This window comes from Rhinopithecus bieti, unplaced genomic scaffold (genome assembly GCF_001698545.2).
Source record: "Rhinopithecus bieti isolate Rb0 unplaced genomic scaffold, ASM169854v2 scaffold_39998, whole genome shotgun sequence".
NCBI classification, from domain to species: Eukaryota; Metazoa; Chordata; class Mammalia; order Primates; family Cercopithecidae; genus Rhinopithecus; species Rhinopithecus bieti.
In genome coordinates, this window is record NW_016816687.1 from 565,616 (window position 1) to 586,101 (window position 20,486).

A 20,486-nucleotide genomic window follows, 5' to 3' on the forward strand; every position below is an offset into this window, starting at 1 on the left:
ATAATCTTTTTTATTTCTGTAAAGTCAGTAGTAATTAACCTCTTTTTCTTTCTTTCTTTTCTTTTTTTTTTAGACGGAGTCTTGCTCTGTCACCCAGGCTAGAGTGCAGTGACGCAACCTTGGCCTCCCAGATTCAAGCGATTCTCCTGCCTCAGCCTCCCAAGTAGCTGGGATTACAGGCATGTGCCATCACGCCCAGCTAATTTTTGTATTTTTAGTAGAGATGGGTTTTCACCATTTTGGCAAGGCTGGTCTCGAACTCCTGACCTCAGGTGATCCACCTGCCTTGGCCTCCCAAAATGCTGGGATTACAGGCGTAAGCTACTGCACCCGGCCCCTTCCTTCTTTTCCTTTTATTTTCTTTCTTATAGATATTGCCAAAGCAACTTCCAAAGTAGCTGTTTCAATTTCTCTCCACACAGCCCTACAACATTTGATCTCAGCAAGCTTGTACTTGGTGCCAGGCTTGGGTGGGAGTGGGGAGCCCCTGTAGATCCCACGAGTCCCCTGGCCAGGCCAGTGAGCTTTCCTGCCTGGGCTGTGGGGAGGGCAGAAAGAGTCGTATCAGAGGTCTCGATGGGCCCTCACTGGGGGAAGAGAGGGAATAAACCAGGCTGGGAAATGGATGCCCAGTGACCAAGCTTCATCTCAGGAGAGGCAGCCAGCAGGGCTGGCCTGACCTCCAGGCACAAGAGAGGCTGTTTCCTTAGGTGGCTGCCCAGACAACGAACTCCAAACCTGGCTACAAACTACAGACAGCTGGAGTGTTGGTTAAAAATCCAGGTGCCTGGGCTGGGCAAGGTGGCTCACACCAGTAATCCCAGTGCTTTGAGAGGCCAAGGCAGGAGGATCGCTTAAGCCTAGGAATTCGAGATCAGCCTGGCAGGAGGATCGCTTAAGCCTAGGAATTCGAGATCAGCCTGCACCCTGGGCAATATAGCAAGACCCCATTTCTACAAAAAATAAAAATTAAAAATTTAGCTGGGCATGGTGGCACATGCCAGTGTTCTCAGCTACTTGGGAGGCTGAGGCAGGAGGACTGCTTGAGCCCAGGAGTTGGAGGCTGCAGTGAGCCAGGATCGTGCCACTGCACTCCGGCCTGTGTGACAGAGTGAGACCCCATCTCTAAACAACAACAGCAAAATCCAGGAGCCTGAGCGGCACTCAAGCCCACCAAATCACCATCTCTAGGGGCGGGCTGCATTCCCACCCACCTATCTCCCTAACCCCCAAAGGAACCTGGCACTTATCTTTCTGCCTTGTGGACCCTCCCCAAAGGATTTGGAGACCCTCAGAAAGCGTCCTTAGTCTTCACATAACAAGTGTCCACTGATGACAGAAGGGACGAAGTCTGTTCTTGGTGCCACATCCAAAGCTAAAAACAGTTTTCTGTGCAGCCAATTCTCCAGCCTGGAGTTCAGGGAACATTCATAACAATTTCATGAGCTTTTCTCAGCCCAGTTTTGGCCTCCTCTTCCTTTCAAGCAGAGATGGCACCTGGTGGAGATTTTAGGTCTCTTCTGCTCCCAGATCCCTGTGAAGAAAGGCCTGGCTGCTGCCCTGACAGCGCTGGTACTGAGACTCTGAGCAGCGAGGGCAGCTGCCTGGCCACACCTGGAGAGGAAAGCTCAGGAAGACCTTGTGCTAGGCAATAGTGGGTCCTGCAGGTGGGCTTGTCTGGGAACTGAGATGGCACCACTTTGGAGGACCTGCAGGTGCAGAGCCCCTTCCCCGGTCACCACTGCAGGATGATTTTGGTCCCTTTCCCCACAAGCCCTAAAATGCATAGTATGATATCGATCTTTGAGATCTGGAAATAAAATTGTGGTTTTTCCCAAAAGCTGTTTGAACTGAACATCCGGAAAGAATGGGGAAAGGAGTGAGACTCCTGTCATTTCATCATGCCATCAGGGAACTTGGCATCTGACTCAGAGACCGTGCGACTCTCTGAATGAGGCATGGCAATGGTACCTATTAATTTTTTTTTACTTTTGAGACGGAGTTTTGCTCTTGTTGCCCAGGTTGGAGTGCAATGGTACAGTCTCGGCTCACTGCAGTCTCTGCCTCCTGGGTTCAAGCAATTCTCCAGCCTCAGCCTCCTGTGTAGCTGGGATTATGGGTGCCCACCACCGTGCCTGGTTAATTTTTGGGTTTTTTTTGTTTTGTTTTGTTTTTTTGAGACGGAGTCTCGCTCTGTCACCCAGGCTGGAGTGCAGTGGCCGGATCTCAGCTCACTGCAAGCTCTGCCTCCCGGGTTTACGCCATTCTCCTGCCTCAGCCTCCCAATTAGCTGGGACTACACACGCCCGCCACCTCGCCCGGCTAGTTTTTTGTATTTTTTTTTTAGTAGAGACGGGGTTTCACCGTGTTAGCCAGGATGGTCTTGATCTCCTGACCTCGTGATCCACCCATCTCGGCCTCCCAAAGTGCTGGGATTACAGGCTTGAGCCACCGCGCCCGGCCAATTTTTGTATTTTTAGTAGAGATGGAGTTTTGTCATGTTGGCCAGGCTGGTCTTGAACTCCTGACCTCAGGTGATCTGCCCACCTCGGCTTCCCAAAGTGCTGGGATTACAGGTATGAGCCACTGCACCCAGCCTATTAATCTTATTAAAGATTGTGTGTAATGGGCAGGGCACCAAAGTGGGATGGGGTGCCCAGCTTGGACAGTCCAAGCATTGGTCTTGGGCAGGCATGTCCGTGGTGGGCCCCTTGTCCTCCATGAGATGAGCAACTGTATCTTACTTTGGGAAGAGTAGCTCTCTTCTTGTTCTCTGTCAACTTCCCTGCAAGGTCCAGGTCTGTCTGATCGAAGCTAGTCTAGGCATAAACTTCCTGTTCACTGTCCCCTCCAAGTCACCCATCCAGGCCACCCAGGTACAATCCCATGCTCTGTGCACCCCATGCCAGCCTTGCTTTGGTCCCCATCTGTGACAGCGCAGGCTAAGTCCCCAGGCTGGGCTCACTGGCTTGTGGTGCACGTATAGCTTCATCAACAGAATCATTCACATTGAATTGGCTCTAGTCCCATTTGTATTACAGGGGCTCTCCAACCCCCTTGAAAATCTGTTCTAGGAGTTTCTGGAGTGCTTCTTACAGAAGTTCATGGAGCCCTGTCACTTCCTGTGCTTCAAGTCAGCTGCCCAGGAAGCCCCACCAGGGGCACCCACCTCTCTGCACCACCACTGCTCAGCCCCAGGCATCACGCAGATGTCTGTGTGGGAAAAGCTGCCCACCAGCACCCTGAAGACAGTGCAACCACAGGGTGCATGAGCAGAATCCGGGTCCCTGCAGCCTTCTCTGCTCAGAAGCCATGCTTGCCCCTGGCGGGGGTGGGAAGGAGAAGGTCATGCTCTCTCTCCAGGGCCACACAGCAGTGTTGCTTGGATTCTGCATTTTGTAGAGCTCCTTGTGCACACAGTCCCTGCAGCATCTCCCCGAGCCTTCTCTCTGGGGTCATAGTCCCAGGATCTCCTCCTTCTGCCCTGTGTTGGTTATAATCACGGTCTAAAATGCTGCTGGATGCAATGGGTAAAACGATCCCTGAGAGAACTCAGGATTCGGGGACTGGCTTAGCTGGTCTCTGCTGGACTCACTCATGGGCCAGCAGTCGGCCTCAGGCTGGATAATCGAGGCTGGCAGTGCCTGTGTGTCTGCCAGTTAGCAGGTTGTTGACCAGGCATCTCACCATCTAGTGAAGGCATCTTCCCATGGTGATGGTAGCAGGGCTTCCAAGAATGGCAAGAAGGTGAGCCTGGTGGAGAAGTGCCTTCCAAGCATTCCTTCTCATTTTCTAAAGTAAGTCATGTGGCCGCCCCATTCAAGGGCTGGTGAAATAGATTCTATCTCTAGATGGGAGGGGTTGAACATCACAAAAGCGGGTTGCAGATGCAGCACGGAGAAGAATTTGAGGTCAATTCTGCAATCTATTACATGTCTCTAATTCCTCTTCCAAACCTCCTTGCAGGCCATCTCTTTGCTACATGCAAATCCACGCGCACAAACAGAGCCCTGTGGCTGAAGCCCTCGACTGGACCGGAGGCCCTGGGTGTAGCCAGGGAGCCGACCCGGGAAGACTTCCTGCTCACCCTTGTTCCTCTCTTTCTCTTTAGCACTGCTGTGTTTGGCTGGACTGCCAGCCCACTTGCTTGAGGCGGTGTGGCAACCCCAGGTCCCAGCCAGGTCTCTCAAAGGGGCTGAGCACTGGCCCCCTGGGCTTGGGGTTATGGACTCACTCCTTCCGTCAAGGTAGCTCTGCAGCTGAGCAGGGCTACAGTGACCTCACAGGGCATCTCCCCAACCTTCACACCTTGGAGATAAGGATGCTTGTCCCTCCTCACTGCCCGCACCCCTCACATGACCACTGAAATAAGGATAGCACCCCCCATGAGCCAGGCGCTGAGCTGAGTGTCTCCTGCGACACTCATCTAATCCTCTCAACAATCCTCTCAACAATGCATCGTCCCCATTTTACCAATGAGGATGCTGAGGCTCAGAGAGGTAGGGTTATTTTCCCAATGCCACACAGCAAGCAAATAGCGATGCCAGGAATCGGACCTAGGTTCCCACATCCAATCCCTAACCACTGTGTCCAGGTTCTCTAATAATAAGTACTGCTAGGAATGATGGCTTATGCCTATAATCCCAGCACTTTGGAGGCTGAGGATTGCTTGAGTCCAGGAGTTTGAGACCAGCCTAGGCAACACAGTGAGACCCCATATCTACAAAAAACATTTTTTAAAAATTAGCTGGGGGTGGTGATGCACACCTGTAGTCCCAGCTACTTGGGAGGCTGAGGTGGGAGGATTGCTTGAGCCCAGGAGGTCGAGGCTGCAGTGAGCCATGATTGTGCCACTGCACTGCAGCCTGGCGGACAGTGCAAGACCCTGTCTCAAAAACAAAAAAAAAATAGCAGTAAGTATCAATAAGGAAAGGGACTACCACCACATTTGCATCACGTTAAACTGTCCCCCAAGGGCCTTAGTGTTCAGGGGTCATCTGACCCGCTGGAACTGCCCTGTCAGGGAGGTGAAGTCCATCCTGTCTTTATCTCCAAATGGGGAAAGCGAGGACCAGAGACATCAAGCTGCCAGGAGTCAAGCCCGGGCTTCTGGCTTTGAAGTCCATGCACTTGTTTTTCCACCACACAGTTTCTATTGGAGCATTTTGTGCTCAGGGATATTTATTTGGCAATGACATGGAGGCAGAGCTAGGTAAGAGCTCCACAGCCAAGACACTGGAAATAAGCTGGGATGGGGGCACACACCTGTGGTCCCAGCTACTCAGGAGGCTGAGGCTGAAGGATCACTTGAGCCCAGCAGTTTAAGGCTGAGCTATGATGGTGCCATTGCACTACAGCCTGGGTGACAGAAGGAGACCCTGTCCCCCACCACTCACAAAAATAAAGAAAATTGTGTATCCCGTCCCCAGCATGTAAATCAAAATTTAAATTATACCAAACCATCAAACAAGAAACTCACACTTATGCTAAAACAAAAATAGCTGCATTCTAGACATTCTGATTGAAATATTCAGGCTTTTATCCAAGCTAAACTTTTCAAGGTTTTACTTGTGGCTGTGGGTTTTGTGTTTCTACCCCCACCCCCCCATACACACACATCCCCACCCCCAGCAGAAGCCAAGAGGGACACGATAGCCAAGGTGTGGGATGAGACTTGGGTGCCGCATCTAGCTGTATTGCCCACCAAGAGCTCTGGGCATGCAGGGGGTGAAGCCAGGACGCTGTATCAGTCCCAGTTATGCCCAGGGGCAGAGGTGGTGGCAAGGGTCTGAGCAACCGATGGCAAGGGTCTGAGTTGCCATGTCCTGGAAGTAGCCTGGTGGTGCACTCAGCTGCCAGCCTCCCTGGTACTGCCTGTTTTCTGAGTCTGCCTCTCCTGCAACTGTGCAACTGGACAGCATTCTAATGCATTCCTCTTCTACTTGAGATGAGACCCGGGCTGCTTGCTACAGAAAAATCCTGACGAGTTGGGGCTCAGAATGAGAAGGGACTGAACCCGAGTAGTTATGCAGGTGAGCAGCAAAAGAGCCAGGGGAAGGGAGAGGCTGGAGGAGAGATAAGACATTGAGGAGGAAGTATAGACAGGGGTGGGGTCAGGAGCAATCCCAGTGGACAGACAGGGAGGAGACACAGGTGATTTCATCTTGACAGTGGCATGGACAGAAGGACAGGCAGGTGCTTTCATGAAATGCTTCTTAAAATGACACCATCCTAGCCAGGCGCAGTGGCTCACGCCTGTAATCCCAGCACTTTGGGAGGCCGAGGCAGGTGGATCACCTGAGGTCAGGAGTTCGAGACCAGCCTGGCCAACATGGTAAAATCCCGTCTCTACTAAAAATACAAAAAATTAACCAGATGTGGTGGCAGGCACCTGTAATCCCAGCCACTTGGGAGGCTGAGGCAGGAGAATTGCTTGAACGCAGCAGGCAGACGTTGTGGTGAGCCGAGATTGTGCCATTGCACTCCAGCCTGGGCAATGAGAACAAAACTCTATCTCCAAAAAAAAAGAGAAAAGAAATGACACCATTCTAAAATGACAAGCATCCTTCTTAAAATGACACCTTGAGCAGAGTCCCTAAAAGGGACAGTTGAGGCCAGGCTCAGTGGCTCATGCTTTGCAATCCTGAGGTTTGGGAGGCCGAGGCAGGAGGACGCCTTGAGGCCAGAAGTTTGAGACAAGCCTGGGCAATATAGTGAGACCCCATCTCTACAAAAAATACAAAATTAAAAAAATTAGCTGAGCATGGTGGTGCACACCTGTAGTCCCAGCTACTCAGGAGGCTGAGGTGGGAGGATCACTTGAGTCCAAGAGTTTGAGGCTGCAGTGAGCTATGATCACAATATTGCACTCCAGCCTGGGTGATAAAGCAAGGCCCCCATCTCTATTAAAAAAAAAAAAAAAAGGAACAGTTGTGAATGCCAACAGACACCCACTGTCTAGTCAGCGACATTCAGTCTCTTGGAGCTGGGCACAAAGACAGTCCATCCCCCGGGGGAGGTTGCTCTCCAGGTCACAAGGTATAGAACCAAATCCCCCTACTCTGGGACTTCGCACTCATACTTTTTGAAATCAGAAATTTCGTCCTTTTTTTTAAAATCAAGATCTTGATATGGGATAATAAAGTTACCAATGAATAGCCCTGCACAACATGGGAAATGTAATAAAAGGTGAAGGCAATAAAAGGTGAAGCTTCCAGTCACTCCACAGTGATACCCACTCGTAGGAAATAAAAGTAATTATCACCTGCCCAACTTGGTCGGCTCACTCTGTGTGCATGGAAGAAAACCATTTCAGAACTTTATTTCCTGTATTGAATGTCGATAATTGGATGTATTTATAAGTCTCTCTGGAAGAAAACAGCTTGTGATTTCAAGATGGGAAAACAGTCTTCCAAACAGTGAGAAACAATATATTCCCCATTTCCACACACACAAAAAGAGCTTGTTTCCTTCGACGTTTTCAGGTGCTGTTGGAATGATTTGCCTTTCTGAAGCCACCATTCCATTTCTCATCTCAAATTGCCTCATAGACCCCGGCAAAGCACTCAGCAGGGACCACTTCATCTGAGGCGGTGACAGGGGCTTCCTTGGAAAGGCCCCTCAGCTCTGCCTGCCTCTTTTCTACAGGAAGATAGATGCCCAGGTGGGCTGGGCTGGGGGAGAAAGGACAGGAGGAGTAGAACGTGATGTGGGGGCTCCTGGGAGGAGGGTGCTGATGGATGGTGGTGACAGCTGGGGTGTGGGCCTGGAGGAAGGAGCAGGCCACACAGGCCTCTAGAGTGGGAGAGCTGTGGCTACTGCTGCAGGCCCTGCAAAAGCCCAAGGCTGGGATCTGCCAGAACCAGGATGGAGAAATGGCCTCCTGGGTATTCCACACCCACCACTCTCCTTGCCTTCCCCCTTGGGAAGACATTGGGTTGCCATATGCCACCCTGCCCCTATCTCACACCCACAGCCCCCTCTATTCTTCCTCTTCTGTTTATTCGGTGCTGGCTTTCTGCGTACAGTCTTCTATTCTCAGCAAAAGCAAACAATCGCGAAACACCCAAATGCCATCTTGTATAGGGCTTTGACCATCTGAGGCTGGTGGCCCCGTGCAGTGGCTTTACTGGCTCTTATTAGCTCTTTTCAGTTCTCTCTGCTAATGCTCCTGAGCTCCTGCCGGAGAGAGGGGTTTGGATCAGCAGTTTCCAGCTCAGATCTCCCCATTAGCCAAGAGGAAGCAGGACTCTCGAAGCCCCGTTCTGAGGCCCTCCCAGATGGTGGGCTCCCCAGGGACAGTGTGGAGGGCTCCTCTACCTCTGTCCACAGACCGAGGATCCTCTGGGCCAGGGCAGGGTCTGGGTCCCTGGCCCTCACAGCATAGCCAGTCCCAGAGTGGCACCGTGGGCCACAACTGGGTAGTGCGGGGCAGAACCAGCATCCAGGCTACCTCCAGTGTGGTGCCACAGAGCCTCTGATACACCAGTGCCCTCAATCCACAGCAGAAGGTGGACAGGGCTCTTCCTGGGACCTCCCCTTCATGGCCCAAGGGTGACTCGTGAGTCAGAGCCTAGCAGGCCGCCACATCTGGGCCTGCCATCTCCAGGCAGCCAGCTATCAGCAGCGTCCATGGAGCTGCAAGAGTGGGGGCTAGATTGTGGGGAATGGGTGGAGGAGGGAAACCTGTCTGGACACAGTGTCCCAGGACACAAGAGGTGTCTTCCCAGGGTGAAGCTTCTTTTGCCAGTCCTGGCAGGGGCGGAGGGGGGCCTTCTGGAGAATAATGCTGGGCCGGCTAACGGGCTACCAGGCTGACCAAGTGCAGACACCTCCCAGCCACCTGTAGGGTTTGATGAGGGGAGACTGTTTCAGCCAAGGGCCTGTGACCTCGGAGGCAATGCTGCGTGAGAGTGCTGCCTGGCGCGCTGCCTTGGCTGATTTACACACTCCCACTTCGACTCTCTAAAATCAATCTTCCCCCAATTGCCTCCTGGCTCCCAGCAACGTCCTGGGTCTGCCCTGCACGAATAACTACAGTCTTCTCCCATACTCTGGGCAGCTTCTGGAGCCCCTGCCAGAGCCTCTGAGGGGGAGGGGTGAGGGGTGAGGGGTGAGGGACAGCCCCATCAGAGCCTCTGATGGGGAGGAGCGAGAGGCTAGGGGCAGCCCTGCCAGAGCCTCTGATAGGGAGGGGTGAGGGGTGAGGGGCAGCCCTGCCAGAGCTATTGATGGGGAGGGGAGAGGGCAGGGGACCTGGGTGGGCAGGGGTCATGGGCAGTGCCTCCTTATTACTGTACACAAACAAGGGAGTTCCACTCAGTTGGTGGGTGCCTTCCTCCTATTATTTTATGAGTGTTTGGGATAATGACTTCGTTTTCATATTAGTAAGCACTCAGAGCTGGCAGCTGGCTTAATTTTGACATATTTTATGTCAAAAGAAATGGTAGTGGGCAGGTGCAATGAGGTGGGGGGGATAGGTTTTCCTTCCTTGAAGGCGCATGGAAAGCTCATTCTGCTTACCCTTTGTTATTATATTTTTTTTTAAGTGCCACTTATTAGGGAGTTGAGTTTCTTAAGCTGAAGGCGGAGCTACTGCTTAATGGGGGGTGTTCCAAGTTCTCGGGGCCCCTGGGCCAGGCAGTGGGGTGTGAATCCTTACCTCTGTTCTCCTCCCTGGAAACTGGCAAGAGGGTGGCGAGAGCTCCTCTTGGACCTTGCCTGGAGGTCAGGGACCCCTGCAAATTGCCCATGTGATGAGGCCCCCCTCTTCCATTAGCTCTCATTTTCCTTATCTGGGTCTGGGAGGTAGGAGGGGCTGTCTGGAGGGGCCACCGTCCTCCTGGCAGCTTTGGCCTCTCGGGCCGTGCCTGCAGGTTTGAGTGTGAAACCTGAAATCCTTTAGCAGCCCGGTGAGGTGGCCCCATTAGCTCCCTCCTGACATGGGGACAGCAGGGATGGTACTGGGCTTCCAGGTAACCGTGCTGCGTGCCCTTCACTACCCTGCTTATGGCTGGCTCCCTTCTTCCGATTTAAGGAGGCTATTCTCCCTGCTTCATGGGGACAAACAGCAGCTGCTTCTGCAGTCACAGCCCCTGGCTCCCAATAGCCTGGCCACGGTGACCCACATCATTGTCTCGATAAAGAAACAAGAAGCATCCCCCAATCCATAGCCTTTGATCAGAAGCCACTTCCAGCTGTGGGACAGCTGCAGGCTGGGGTCAGGAGCCCCACAGGCCTACCTGGGCCACCCATCCACCTGTCCACACACATCTGTACACCCTTGTGTGGCCCTGGGTGCCAGGGACGCCCTCCCCCAACAGTGTGGGGCCCCCTTCCTTCACATGGGCAGTGAGGTCATTCCTCAGGGTATGGTTTCATGAGCTCAGCCCCCGTGTGAGCATTGTCTGGCCTCAGTTTCCTTATCTGTAAAATAGACTTAAAGATAGTCTCGACCTCATAGGGCTGTGGTGAGGTTTCTATGAGCTCACATGTGCAACGCATTTGGGCCGTGCCTGTAATGCCCTGACCCTGTTGGCAGTAGGGAGGGCAGCGTCTGCTGCAGGGTCCCTACCCCTTCTCTGTAGGACTCTGCACCCAGTACCAGTGCCCAGTGGGGCAGAGAAGTAAGCCTTCTGGCAGACTCTCCTTCCTAAACCCTTCTTGGCTGTGCCCACTTCTCGCCTGTCCTCCTCCCTGGCTTCCTTTTCTCCAGCTTCTCCATTCGGCAGCCCAGGAAACCTAGAAAAGATCCTACCAGACTTAACTCACAGGCCCCATAGTGGAGGCCCCGCAGGGTCTGGCCCTTACTTCCCTTAGGCTGCCCCTCTCTCGCGCACACTCTTCGGGCTGCTGCACCTTTAGAGTCCTCCAGTTGCCCCCCGGCCTTTGCTCAAGCCCTTTCCCTTCTTAAAAAAAAAATCCCCACCTCTGTCCCGACCCTAGCCTGAATTAGTCTCCCTCCTCTCCTCCCACGTGGTTTCTTTATTCCTATGTGTTCTTCTCCCGGGTTGGCTGGGACGCCAGATCGGGGGCTGAACCAGAATCAAGGTGTCCTCTGCTTCAGGATCTCCCTCCTGCCACGCAAAGGAGGAAGATGCTGCCCGCTACCCCTACCTACTGTCTCCTGTAGGCAGCCCGCCCATTTATGCTGGTCGCGCTCTTGGGCCCGCCCCTCTCCGGGAGCCCCGCCCCTTCAGGGATCCGCTCCTCCCCAGGTACCGCCCCTTCCCGTACCGTGGAGTTTGGCTCTGGAGGAGGTGGGTCCAGGACTCCCGGCCCCACCCCCTGCCCCGCCCTTTCCCCGCTCTTACCCCGCCCCACGCATTGGGACCCGGAGGGGCTCAGCTGACGCCGCACTGCACGTGACGCCGGTGCCGGGCGAATATGGCGGCGGCCACCGGGTGAGTAGTGCACCTCCCTCGCTCTTTCCCGCTGGCGTGGAGAGGGGCATGGGTGTCCCAGCCGGACCGCGGGTGAGAGCCCCAACCGGGCTCGCTGAATGCCGCGGGTAGGTGCCTCTTCCCGTCGGCCCAGAGTCCGAGCGCCGGTCGGCGAGCTTCACGCTCTGAGTCAGGGTCAGCGCGGCGGCCGCAGCCCCTCTCCACCCTCCTGGCTGGCTCAGGCCCTGTCTGCGCGCGTCTGGCTGCCCCACTGTGTGCGGCTGCGGTGGGGGCTGGGGTCGACACGCATGTTCGCTGCCAAGACCCCCAAGTGGGAGGGCGGCGTTGCGAGGACCGCAGGCACTCGGGCGCTTCCCAGAGGAGGCGGTATTTGAGACGGACTTGGAATTCCCTTTTCCCCGCAGGGCACGTCCACATTTCTTTCAGGGGCCAAATGTCACCTCCTCAGGGAATCCTTTTCTAACCATCTATCCCACTTTTTGTGCCCTTATCATTACCTGATAAACCATATACAGCATTGTTTGTACTTGTTCATTATCTTCTCTGCATTTAGAGTGCAAGGGCAGGTCCGTTAACCTGGTTCTCACTAGCCCAGTGCCTTGCACACAGTAGGTGCTCCATACTGGGCTGAATGAAAGAAGGCTGAGTGGTCCTAGTGGGAGGAAGGGTGGACAGATGGGTTTACCGGAGCGTTGGGCGGACTCTCCCAGATAGGGAGCATCTGAGCCCAGGGTAAGGGACAAAGGTTGAGAGTTCAGAGTGTTCTGGGGACAGGGGTGCATGCCTGGGGCGGGAAGGTGTGGTGTTCCAGGTGGCTTCTTCAGACTTTGCCCTGAGGGGCTGGAAGGGTTTTGTTACTAGCTGCTGGATCTGTTTTAAAAGAGTAGGCTCGGCCGGCGCGGTGGCTCACGCCTGTAATCCCAGCACTTTGGGAGGCCGAGACGGGCGGATCACAAGGTCAGGAGATCGAGACCATGGTGAAACCCCGTCTCTACTAAAATACAAAAAATTAGCCGGGCGCGGTGGCGGGCGCCTGTAGTCCCAGCTACTCAGGAGGCTGAGGCAGGAGAATGGCGTGAACCCGAGAGGCGGAGCTTGCAGTGAGCCGAGATCGCGCCACTGCACTCCAGCCTGGGCGACAGAGCGAGACTCCGTCTCAAAAAAAAAAAAAAAAAGAGTAGGCTCCCTTGAGCTATGTGTGAGTTCAGTGGGAGAAGGTGTGGGTCTGGTGGCTCAGTGGGGTAGAGGGGGCTTGGTGTAGGATGGGGCAGTATTCCAGATGCCAGGTTGGAAACTGAGGTCAGAATGGGGGAATCTAGTGGACTGAATGCATCTCTCTTTTTAAGATGCAGGGAAAATGGCAACAGAAAGTGGGTTCTCATTTGGCCCCCAAGGTTGAGGGAGCTTAGGACATACAAATCAAACATTTTGTGGGCACCTGCTGTATTCCGGGAATAGCATTGGGCCTTCCCTTAGGTACTCACAGGCCACTGGGGCAGATGGACACATGGGACTCTGTCATCCATCTGCTTACCTGTGGTCTTGGCATTTGCAAAGGAGGGACATGGATTCTGAGCTCAGGGAAAGTGCTGGAAGGCTTCACTCCCTGGATGACTTTTGTGCTAATCCTTCAGCAATGAGACTCCCTTCGGGTAGAGAACAGTGCAGACAAAGTCTCAGATGGGTGTCAAGGAACTCAGGGTCAGATCTTTGAATCCAGCCTGTGACCCTTTTAAAGGGTAGAATGAGCAGGCTGGTGCCCAGCTGTGGGTGTGCTGTCTCTCTGTTTAGGCTGGCTTGGTGCTCACAGGAAGTGCCAGGGGTTGCATTTGGGTTCAGGACTCCAAGCTGGCCTGAGACCTGCTGCTCTCCTGCAGGAACCAAGCTGATGTCTGGATAGGACCAAGTCTGGAACTGACTGGATCCTGGAATGAGAGCTTTTCTTTTTCTCTTTCTTTTTTTGTTTTTGTTTTTTTTGAAACGGAGTTTTGCTCTTGTTACCCAGGCTGGAGTGCAATGGCACGATCTCGGCTCACTGCAACCTCTGCCTCCCAGGTTCAAGCGATTCTTCTGCCTTAGCCTCCTCAGTAGCTGGAATTACAGGCGTGTGCCACCACGCCCAGCTCATTTTTTGTATTTTTAGTAGAGAGGGAGTTTCACCATGTTGGCCAGACTGGTCTCGAACTCCTGACCTCAGGTGATCCACCCACCTTGGCCTCCCAAAGTGCTAGGATTACAGGTATGAGCCACTGCGCCTGGTCCCAGAATGAGAGCTTTTCTAGCAGAACGAATTCTCTGGGCCACCACACAGGGTGGGTGAGGGAGGCAAAACAGAGTGGCAGTGTCATGCACGTCCATGTGAAGAGACCACCAAACAGGCTTTGTGTGAGCAACATGGCTATTTATTTCACCTGGGTGCAGGCGGGCTGAGTCCGAAAAGAGAGTCAGCGAAGGGAGATAAGGGTGGGGCCGTTTAATAGGATTTGGGTAGGTAAAGGAAAATTACAGTCAAAGGGGGGTTGTTCTCTGGCGGGCAGGAGTGGGGTTACAAGGTGCCCAGTGGGGAGCTTTTGAGCCAGGATGAGCCAGGAAAAGGAATTTCACAAGATAATATCATCACTTAAGGCAAGGACCGGCCATTTTCACTTTTGTGGTGGAATGTCATCAGTTAAGGCGAGGCAGGGCATTTGCATTTCTTTTGTGATTCTTCAGTTACTTCAGGCCATCTGGGCATATCTGTGCAAGTCACAGGGGATGCCATGGCTTAGCTTGGGCTCAGAGGCCTGACAGGCAAGTCTTAGAAAGGTGTGCTATTGAGAGGGCGTGGGAGCTTCCAGAGCCTGGCAGTCTCCTTGGGAAGAGCCATCCCAGTCTGGTATGGGGCTTTCCCGTGGGTACTTTGAGCCTGAGGTTGACCCCAGTGGCTTCCTTAAGAGCAGATCGATTAAGTATGTTTCCGGCTCAGCTCCCAGCTGCACCCACAGGACAGATCATAGAGTCAGGCGTAAGTCACGCCAGCAAGTCACGGCCATGGCCATGGGCTCCGTGGGAGTTGGATTTGGTTGTCTGTAGAATCCTACCGGAGCCTGGGACAGAGGGGGTCCATGAGAGTTCCAGGTGACTGGGGTGTGCCCCATATGATTTGGGGAGTAGGGGAAGCCCTAAACTAGCATCTCAGATTCAATTTGAAACTCAGGAGTCTACTCTGGGAGTGTTTCAGGGTTGATCCTACTTTCTCTTGCTAGTCTGGGTATAGGTTTCAGGTTGAGACAGAGTGCTGTGACGTCACCTCCCATCCCCTCATGGAGGGGGTCCCTATCCCATGGCCCTTGGTGGCACTGCTGTCTCCTTGAGCCATGCTTTGAGCATTCCACAGTCAGGGTTGATAATTTGAAATATCTCAGCTCCAGCCAGACCTGTCTGCATCTGCTCCCCGACATGGCTTTTTCCATTCCCTTCTTCCCTTGCACACTCACCCGCTATCCCTGGAATGCTCTTGTCCTCTATGTGATTGTTCAAATTTTTGCAGGCCCAGCTCAGATGGTTCCCTTTCCCAGAAGCCTTTCCCAGCCCTCCGGTAAAGGCTGAGTGCTCAGAACTCTGGAGCACGCGGTTTTCTCCCCAGCAGGACACATTTCCACGTCTACCCATTGTGGGTTAGGAGTTGCTTCCCTTCATGCCTCTCTTAGCATCCTTAGAGCCCAGGGGTTCTGTTGTATCCTCAGGCTCAGGGCCAGTCTGTGGCTGCCCTGTGATTGGTGCTTGATGAAATGAATGAAAAGGGGATTTACTCTAAATTAGTACAGCATCCCATCCTGCTTTCCTGGGAGACTCCTAGTGATTGAGGGAAGGAGTCACGGTGACAGAATTCCGAGGAATAGGATGAAGAAATAGCTTTAATTCTTTCACTGAGTGGCTCCCAGGAGCTGTTGCAGAGCCAGAAAGAGGCAATAGGTGAGCTCTCCTGGGCGTGTACCTGTTGGGCCATAGGTTACACTGGAGTCAGCATTCTTCTGGAGAGTCTTCTGCAGGACTCAGATTGTGGGTCACGAGCCCAACCCCACCCTAATGTGAACCTTGCGCTCCAGGAGCAGAAGACTCAGGCCGACTCTGGGGGCTGGGGATGGGTGGGCCTGTGGGAGGCAGGCTGGTCACTGAGTGTCCTTCCCTGGCTCTTCCCCAGGTCCTGACTCCACACAGCCCTCTCTTGGTTTCTGTGTATGCTGAGAAGTGCAAGGTGGAAGATGCTGGTCAGTTGCCTCAAGGTCCTCTCCAGCTGTGGCAACCCTCTCCAGCCTGGCGCTTACGGTCAGGCACCCAGTGGGCTGCCCGAGCGTCTGTCTGGTGCCTGGCCCCACGCTGGAGGCTGAGGGGAGGAGGTGGCTGGTCCTTGGCTGGCCTCTCCTGCTGGGAGTTTAGCGGTGTGGCCCTATCTAGAAGTGGCCCCACAGTTTTTTTTTTTTTTTTTTTTTGAGAAAGAGTCTTGCACTGTCACCCGGGCTGGAGTACAATGGCACAATCATGGCTCACTGCAACCTCTGCCTGCTGGGTTCCAGCAGTTCTCCTGCCTCAGCCTCCTGAGTAGCTGGGATTACAGGTGCCTGCTACCACGCCTGGATAATTTTTTTGTATTTTTAGTAGAGATGGGGTTTCATTATGTTGGCCAGGATGGTCTCGAACTCCTGACCTCGTGATCCACCCACCTCAACCTCCCAAAGTACCTTGTTTACAGGCATGAACGACCGCGCCTGGCCAGCGACTCCACATTCTAGTGCACATTCTAGATTTTTCCTTGTCTGTGCAGTGGACCCCACAGGCATCAGTGAAACCTATGCACCATTCTTGGCATCGTGGTTTTTTTTTGTTTTTTTTTTTTTGAGAGGGAGACTCACTCTGTCGCCCAGGCTGGAGTGCAGTGGCTTGATCTCGGCTCACTACAACTTCCACCTCCCAGGTTCAAGTGATTCTCCTGCCTCAGCCTCCCGAGTGGCTGGGATTATCGGTGTACACCACTATGCCCGGCTAATTTTTGTATTTTTAGTAGAGACAGGGTTTCACCATGTTGGCCAGGCCGGTTTCGAACTCCTGACCTCAGATGGTCTGCCTGTGTTGGCCTCCCAAAATGTTGGGATTATAGGCGTGAGCCACCGTGCCTGGCTGGCATAATGTTTTTAAATGCATGAAATAAGTACAGAATATTTCAAAAATAAAATCCAATTATTTGGAAATACAGTTATCAAAATGTTACATAAATTTGAGACAGGGTCTTGCCCTGTCCCCCAGGCTGGAGTGTAGTGTTGGGATCTCTATTCACTGTAGTCTCTGCCTCCAGGGCTCAAGCAGTCCCGCTGCCTCAGCCTCCCGGGTAGCTGGGACCACAACCACAAGCCACCGTTCCTGGCTAATTTTGTGTTTTCGGTAGAGATGGGGTTTTGCCATGTTGCCCATTCTGGTCTCAAATTCCTGCCTCCCACAGTGCTGGGATTATAGGCATGAGCCGCTGCGCCTGGCCCAACTACTTTAATTTTGAAGTTGTGAGGTGCAAAAGTGATATTTCGAGATACTGCAACAGCAATAACGTGATATTAAAATACCTTTGATTTTTGCTAGTGACAGATTAACATGCATTGCTGACACTGAGTAGTTTGTTACTTATGTGAATAATTGAAGAAAATGTAAATTTGAATTGGAGGTTAGAGAAAATAAAGGTACAGCTTTTTCCCATCCAAGTAGATGGAGCCCCTAATTTTGAGGATGAATCCTTGGGGGTCCCTAGGCCTTAGGTAAGAGCCCTGCAGTTGGCTGTTAAGGAGAGGGTGGCCCGGTACTGATATGGGGGTGTGGGTTGTATGGAGACAGGGATGGCTTGCAGGGGCAGTGGCGTCCTACCCTCCTTGGGAACTGGCCTCAGTCTTGGTCACTCCGTTCTTGGTCCTGGGCTGCTTACCGGGTCTTGGTTGTTGCCAGGGCAGCCGGGATCCTGGCCTCTGGGTCTCAGAGACTTGTTCTGTGGGTCTCTGAGGCCCTAGAGCTCTTGCGCCCTGTCTGTCTGCAGCAAAGCATGGCTTATTTACCTTGGGACCTGGGGATGATAATGGCTTTTGCCTTTTAAATTCCGGATGCCACTTAACAAAAACTGCAGCAGAAACCTGTTGGAGATGTTTTATTGGTGCTGCATTTGCTGAATTTGCAGGAAGAATTCATCTGTGTTGGCTCTGAGCCTGACAGTCTCTCTGGGGGTTTGGTTTCTGCCATGAGAAATCAAAGGGCATGTCTCTATAAAACTTTATTCCTTGGTGTCCTGTAATTAATGACTGTAGCGTATTGCCCTGCCTCGTGGCTCAGGCTAGCCCTTCTCATGCACAGGGTGGGTTCTGTTCTGGCAGAGCCCTGTGGAGAAGTAAGCATGGTTGTAGATTTTTTTTTTTTTTGAGACGGAGTCTCGCTCTGTTGCCCAGGCTGGAGTGCAGTGGCGTGATCTCGGCTCACTGCAATCTCCGCCTCCCGGGTTCATGCTATTCTCCTGCCTCAGCCTCCTGAGCAGCTGGGACTACAGGCGCCCACCACCACGCCCGGCTATGGTTGTAGATCTTCTTTGCAGTGGCAGCTGAGTGCTCAAGGAGAAGGTGGCTTATCAAGTTTTCTGCTCAGCCCTTGGGATCCCAGTCCGTGTGCCCTGAGAAATTTCAGTCTCTCAGAAGGTTCTGGACAAGGGGAAGGCCAGCCCTTCTGCGAGCATTGCAGGTGGGGGCCAGGCTGGTGGCTGAGGATGGGCATTTTAGGCTGGTCGTGCTGTTCGACGACTGTGGCTGAGGCTGTCCATAGCAGGGCCTCGGTGTCATTGCCCCTGTGCTGTTGGGGACTCTGCAGAGATGAGTTTTGCCCCTGTGCCCATCCCACCATGGGCTTTCCCGAGTGAAGGGCGTGGGAGGCTGTGGGGGACGTCTGAGCACAAGGTGCTGGTGACTGCACTTTCAGTTCCTGATGGCATGGCCATCTGGGATGTGGTCATGTTTACAAACTCTCACCGACTTCCCTCTGTCCTTTCATCCCGATGGCTGAGTGTGGGAGAAAAGCAGCCATAGCCCAGAGGAAGCTCTGGCTGCTGGTGTCCACCCAGCCACCTGTTCACCCTCCTGGGAGGGTAGGAAGGGTATGTGGGGGAGCTCTAGTCATGTCAGTATGTGCGGCTGCTTCTGACCCTCCACCCTTCCTGGGCAGGCTGGGGCTCCAGGGCTGCTTCCTGCCCCGCTGCGGCTGATGTGGCATCTTCTCATCCCACAGCTGTGTGTGTGGTCCTGTGTGTCATTCAGCAGATATGTGTTGAGCATTTGCTGTGTGTCAGGCAAGGTGCCAGATGAGGGCACCGCAGTGACCGAGGCAACGTGGAGCTCCATCTCCCAGTGTTTCCACCCGAGGGGGTGGGCTGGAGAACACCAGGAAGCACCAGGCAGCACCCGCTGCATTTAGGTTGGAAGGTGCTGAGTGCTAAGCGTTGTCTTAGCCAGGGACCTGGCCCCACATTAGGAGTTTACTCCAGGGGGCCACTAAGGAGAGTGGAGAGTGGGGACGATATGCAGAGCTGTGCGCACGTTAAGGGAACCCAGGAAAGAAGAGTGGGGAACCTGGTCAGAAACCCAGCAAGGGCCGTGCTGTGGGGCAGGGTGGCCTCATCAGAGCAGTGGCCCTGGGTGGAGACGTGCCCCCAGCCGTTTAGTTCCAGGGTCCCCAGGGAGGGAGCCAGGGGAGTGGATCCACTGTCCTCCTCCTTCTCCTCCTGCCTCCAGCCTCTTTTGCCTGCCGTAGGCTCAGCGTGCCTGGAGGCAGGAGGCAGCATCCGCGCTGAGGAGGTTGGGTAGGTCAGCCTCTGGGTACAGTGCAGGGGGGTGTATCTGGAGAGCAAGTGGGGAAACCTCAGGCCAGGGACTAGTAGGGGGTTGGGCAAGGAGAAGAGTTGCAGGTTCAAAGAGGGAGGCTGGGGTAGACCACCCTGAGAAGGTCGTATTGGAGCCAAGATGTGCAGAAGGTGTCACCTGCTTGTGTGACCCTGGCAGGAGGGTCAGGGCCTCTGAGGGTCCCATGTGAGGTGAGTGTAAGAGGTGCCCCAGGCAGCTTCACAGTGCTGCACTGTGAGGGCAGGTTTCATCCGCAGCTTCACTGCAGTTCCTGGGTAGCGCTCTCTGCTCTCACCAGCTCTGGGATGTCCCTGCCTCCTTGACCTCCATGCCCACCCACTGTCCCCTGGCTGGAGAGCCTGCAGGGGCTCCCTCCTGCATACCCCGCCCCTGCTTACTCCTCCTCCACCTCATCCCCATTGTCTCTCCACACCCGCCCCGGCCTCCAGCCTGCTTGCTGGGACCACCGTCTGTTTATTCATTCATTCCATAGATACTGACACCTGCTCTGTCCCTGCCTTCAGGGAGCTTACATGTTACCTGGAGGGCCAGCAAACAAATAAATGAAGAGTGATGGGGGCTCTAAAGAGACGTGAAGAGAGCTGGGGGGTGGGTTGGGTAGGAAAGGGGCATTTCTGCAGAGGCTGGGTAAAAGGGCCCTTGGGAAGAGCATTCCCCACAGGGCACCGCAGCGGCAACGGCTGGAGTGTTCTGGCTGTTTAGGGATGAGCGAGGATGCTGCAGCAAAGGAAACCAAGGGTGAACTGGGGGCCTGGATCCCTCGTGGCTGGGGAGTGAAGTCTGCACTCAGAGAAGCCAGCCAGCACGGGGTCGGGCAGAGAGTGTGTGCTGGGATTGGCATTTCGAAAGGGCCATTGTGGCAGAAGGTGCAGACCAGGCTGTGGGGAAGCTGGGGCCAAGAGCGCCGTTGAGAGTTGCCTGCAGTTGTCTAGATGGGACATGGGGCGGTGGCCCTGGGGATGGGGATGTGCATTGAAGGTAGAGTCCAGACCTTGCTGGTGGCCAGGAGGTTGGATGAGATAGGAGGTCAGGAGGGCCTGCAGGACTGTCCAGGCGCAGGTGCTTTGTGTTGGGGGAGGCTGGGGAGGAGCGGCTTTGGTTCAGGGCCATCTTCTGCCTGCTGAGGGTGGCCGATGGGTCTGTGAGTCTGGAGCCAGACGTCATTGGT

The 20,486-nt window shown here is 53.9% G+C and overlaps 1 protein-coding gene across 1 annotated transcript in view; it reads left to right on the forward strand.

Annotated features, from left to right (window-relative positions):
• The first annotated feature begins 11,239 nt into the window (after nt 1-11,239).
• The window catches only part of PEPD (peptidase D), a 142,214-nt gene continuing 132,967 nt past the window's right edge, over nt 11,240-20,486 (forward strand). The window contains exon 1 of the mRNA XM_017855047.1: nt 11,240-11,402. Coding sequence (XP_017710536.1) covers nt 11,386-11,402 — 17 coding nt within the window. The 5' untranslated portion in view covers nt 11,240-11,385. The remainder of the gene's footprint in view (nt 11,403-20,486) is intronic.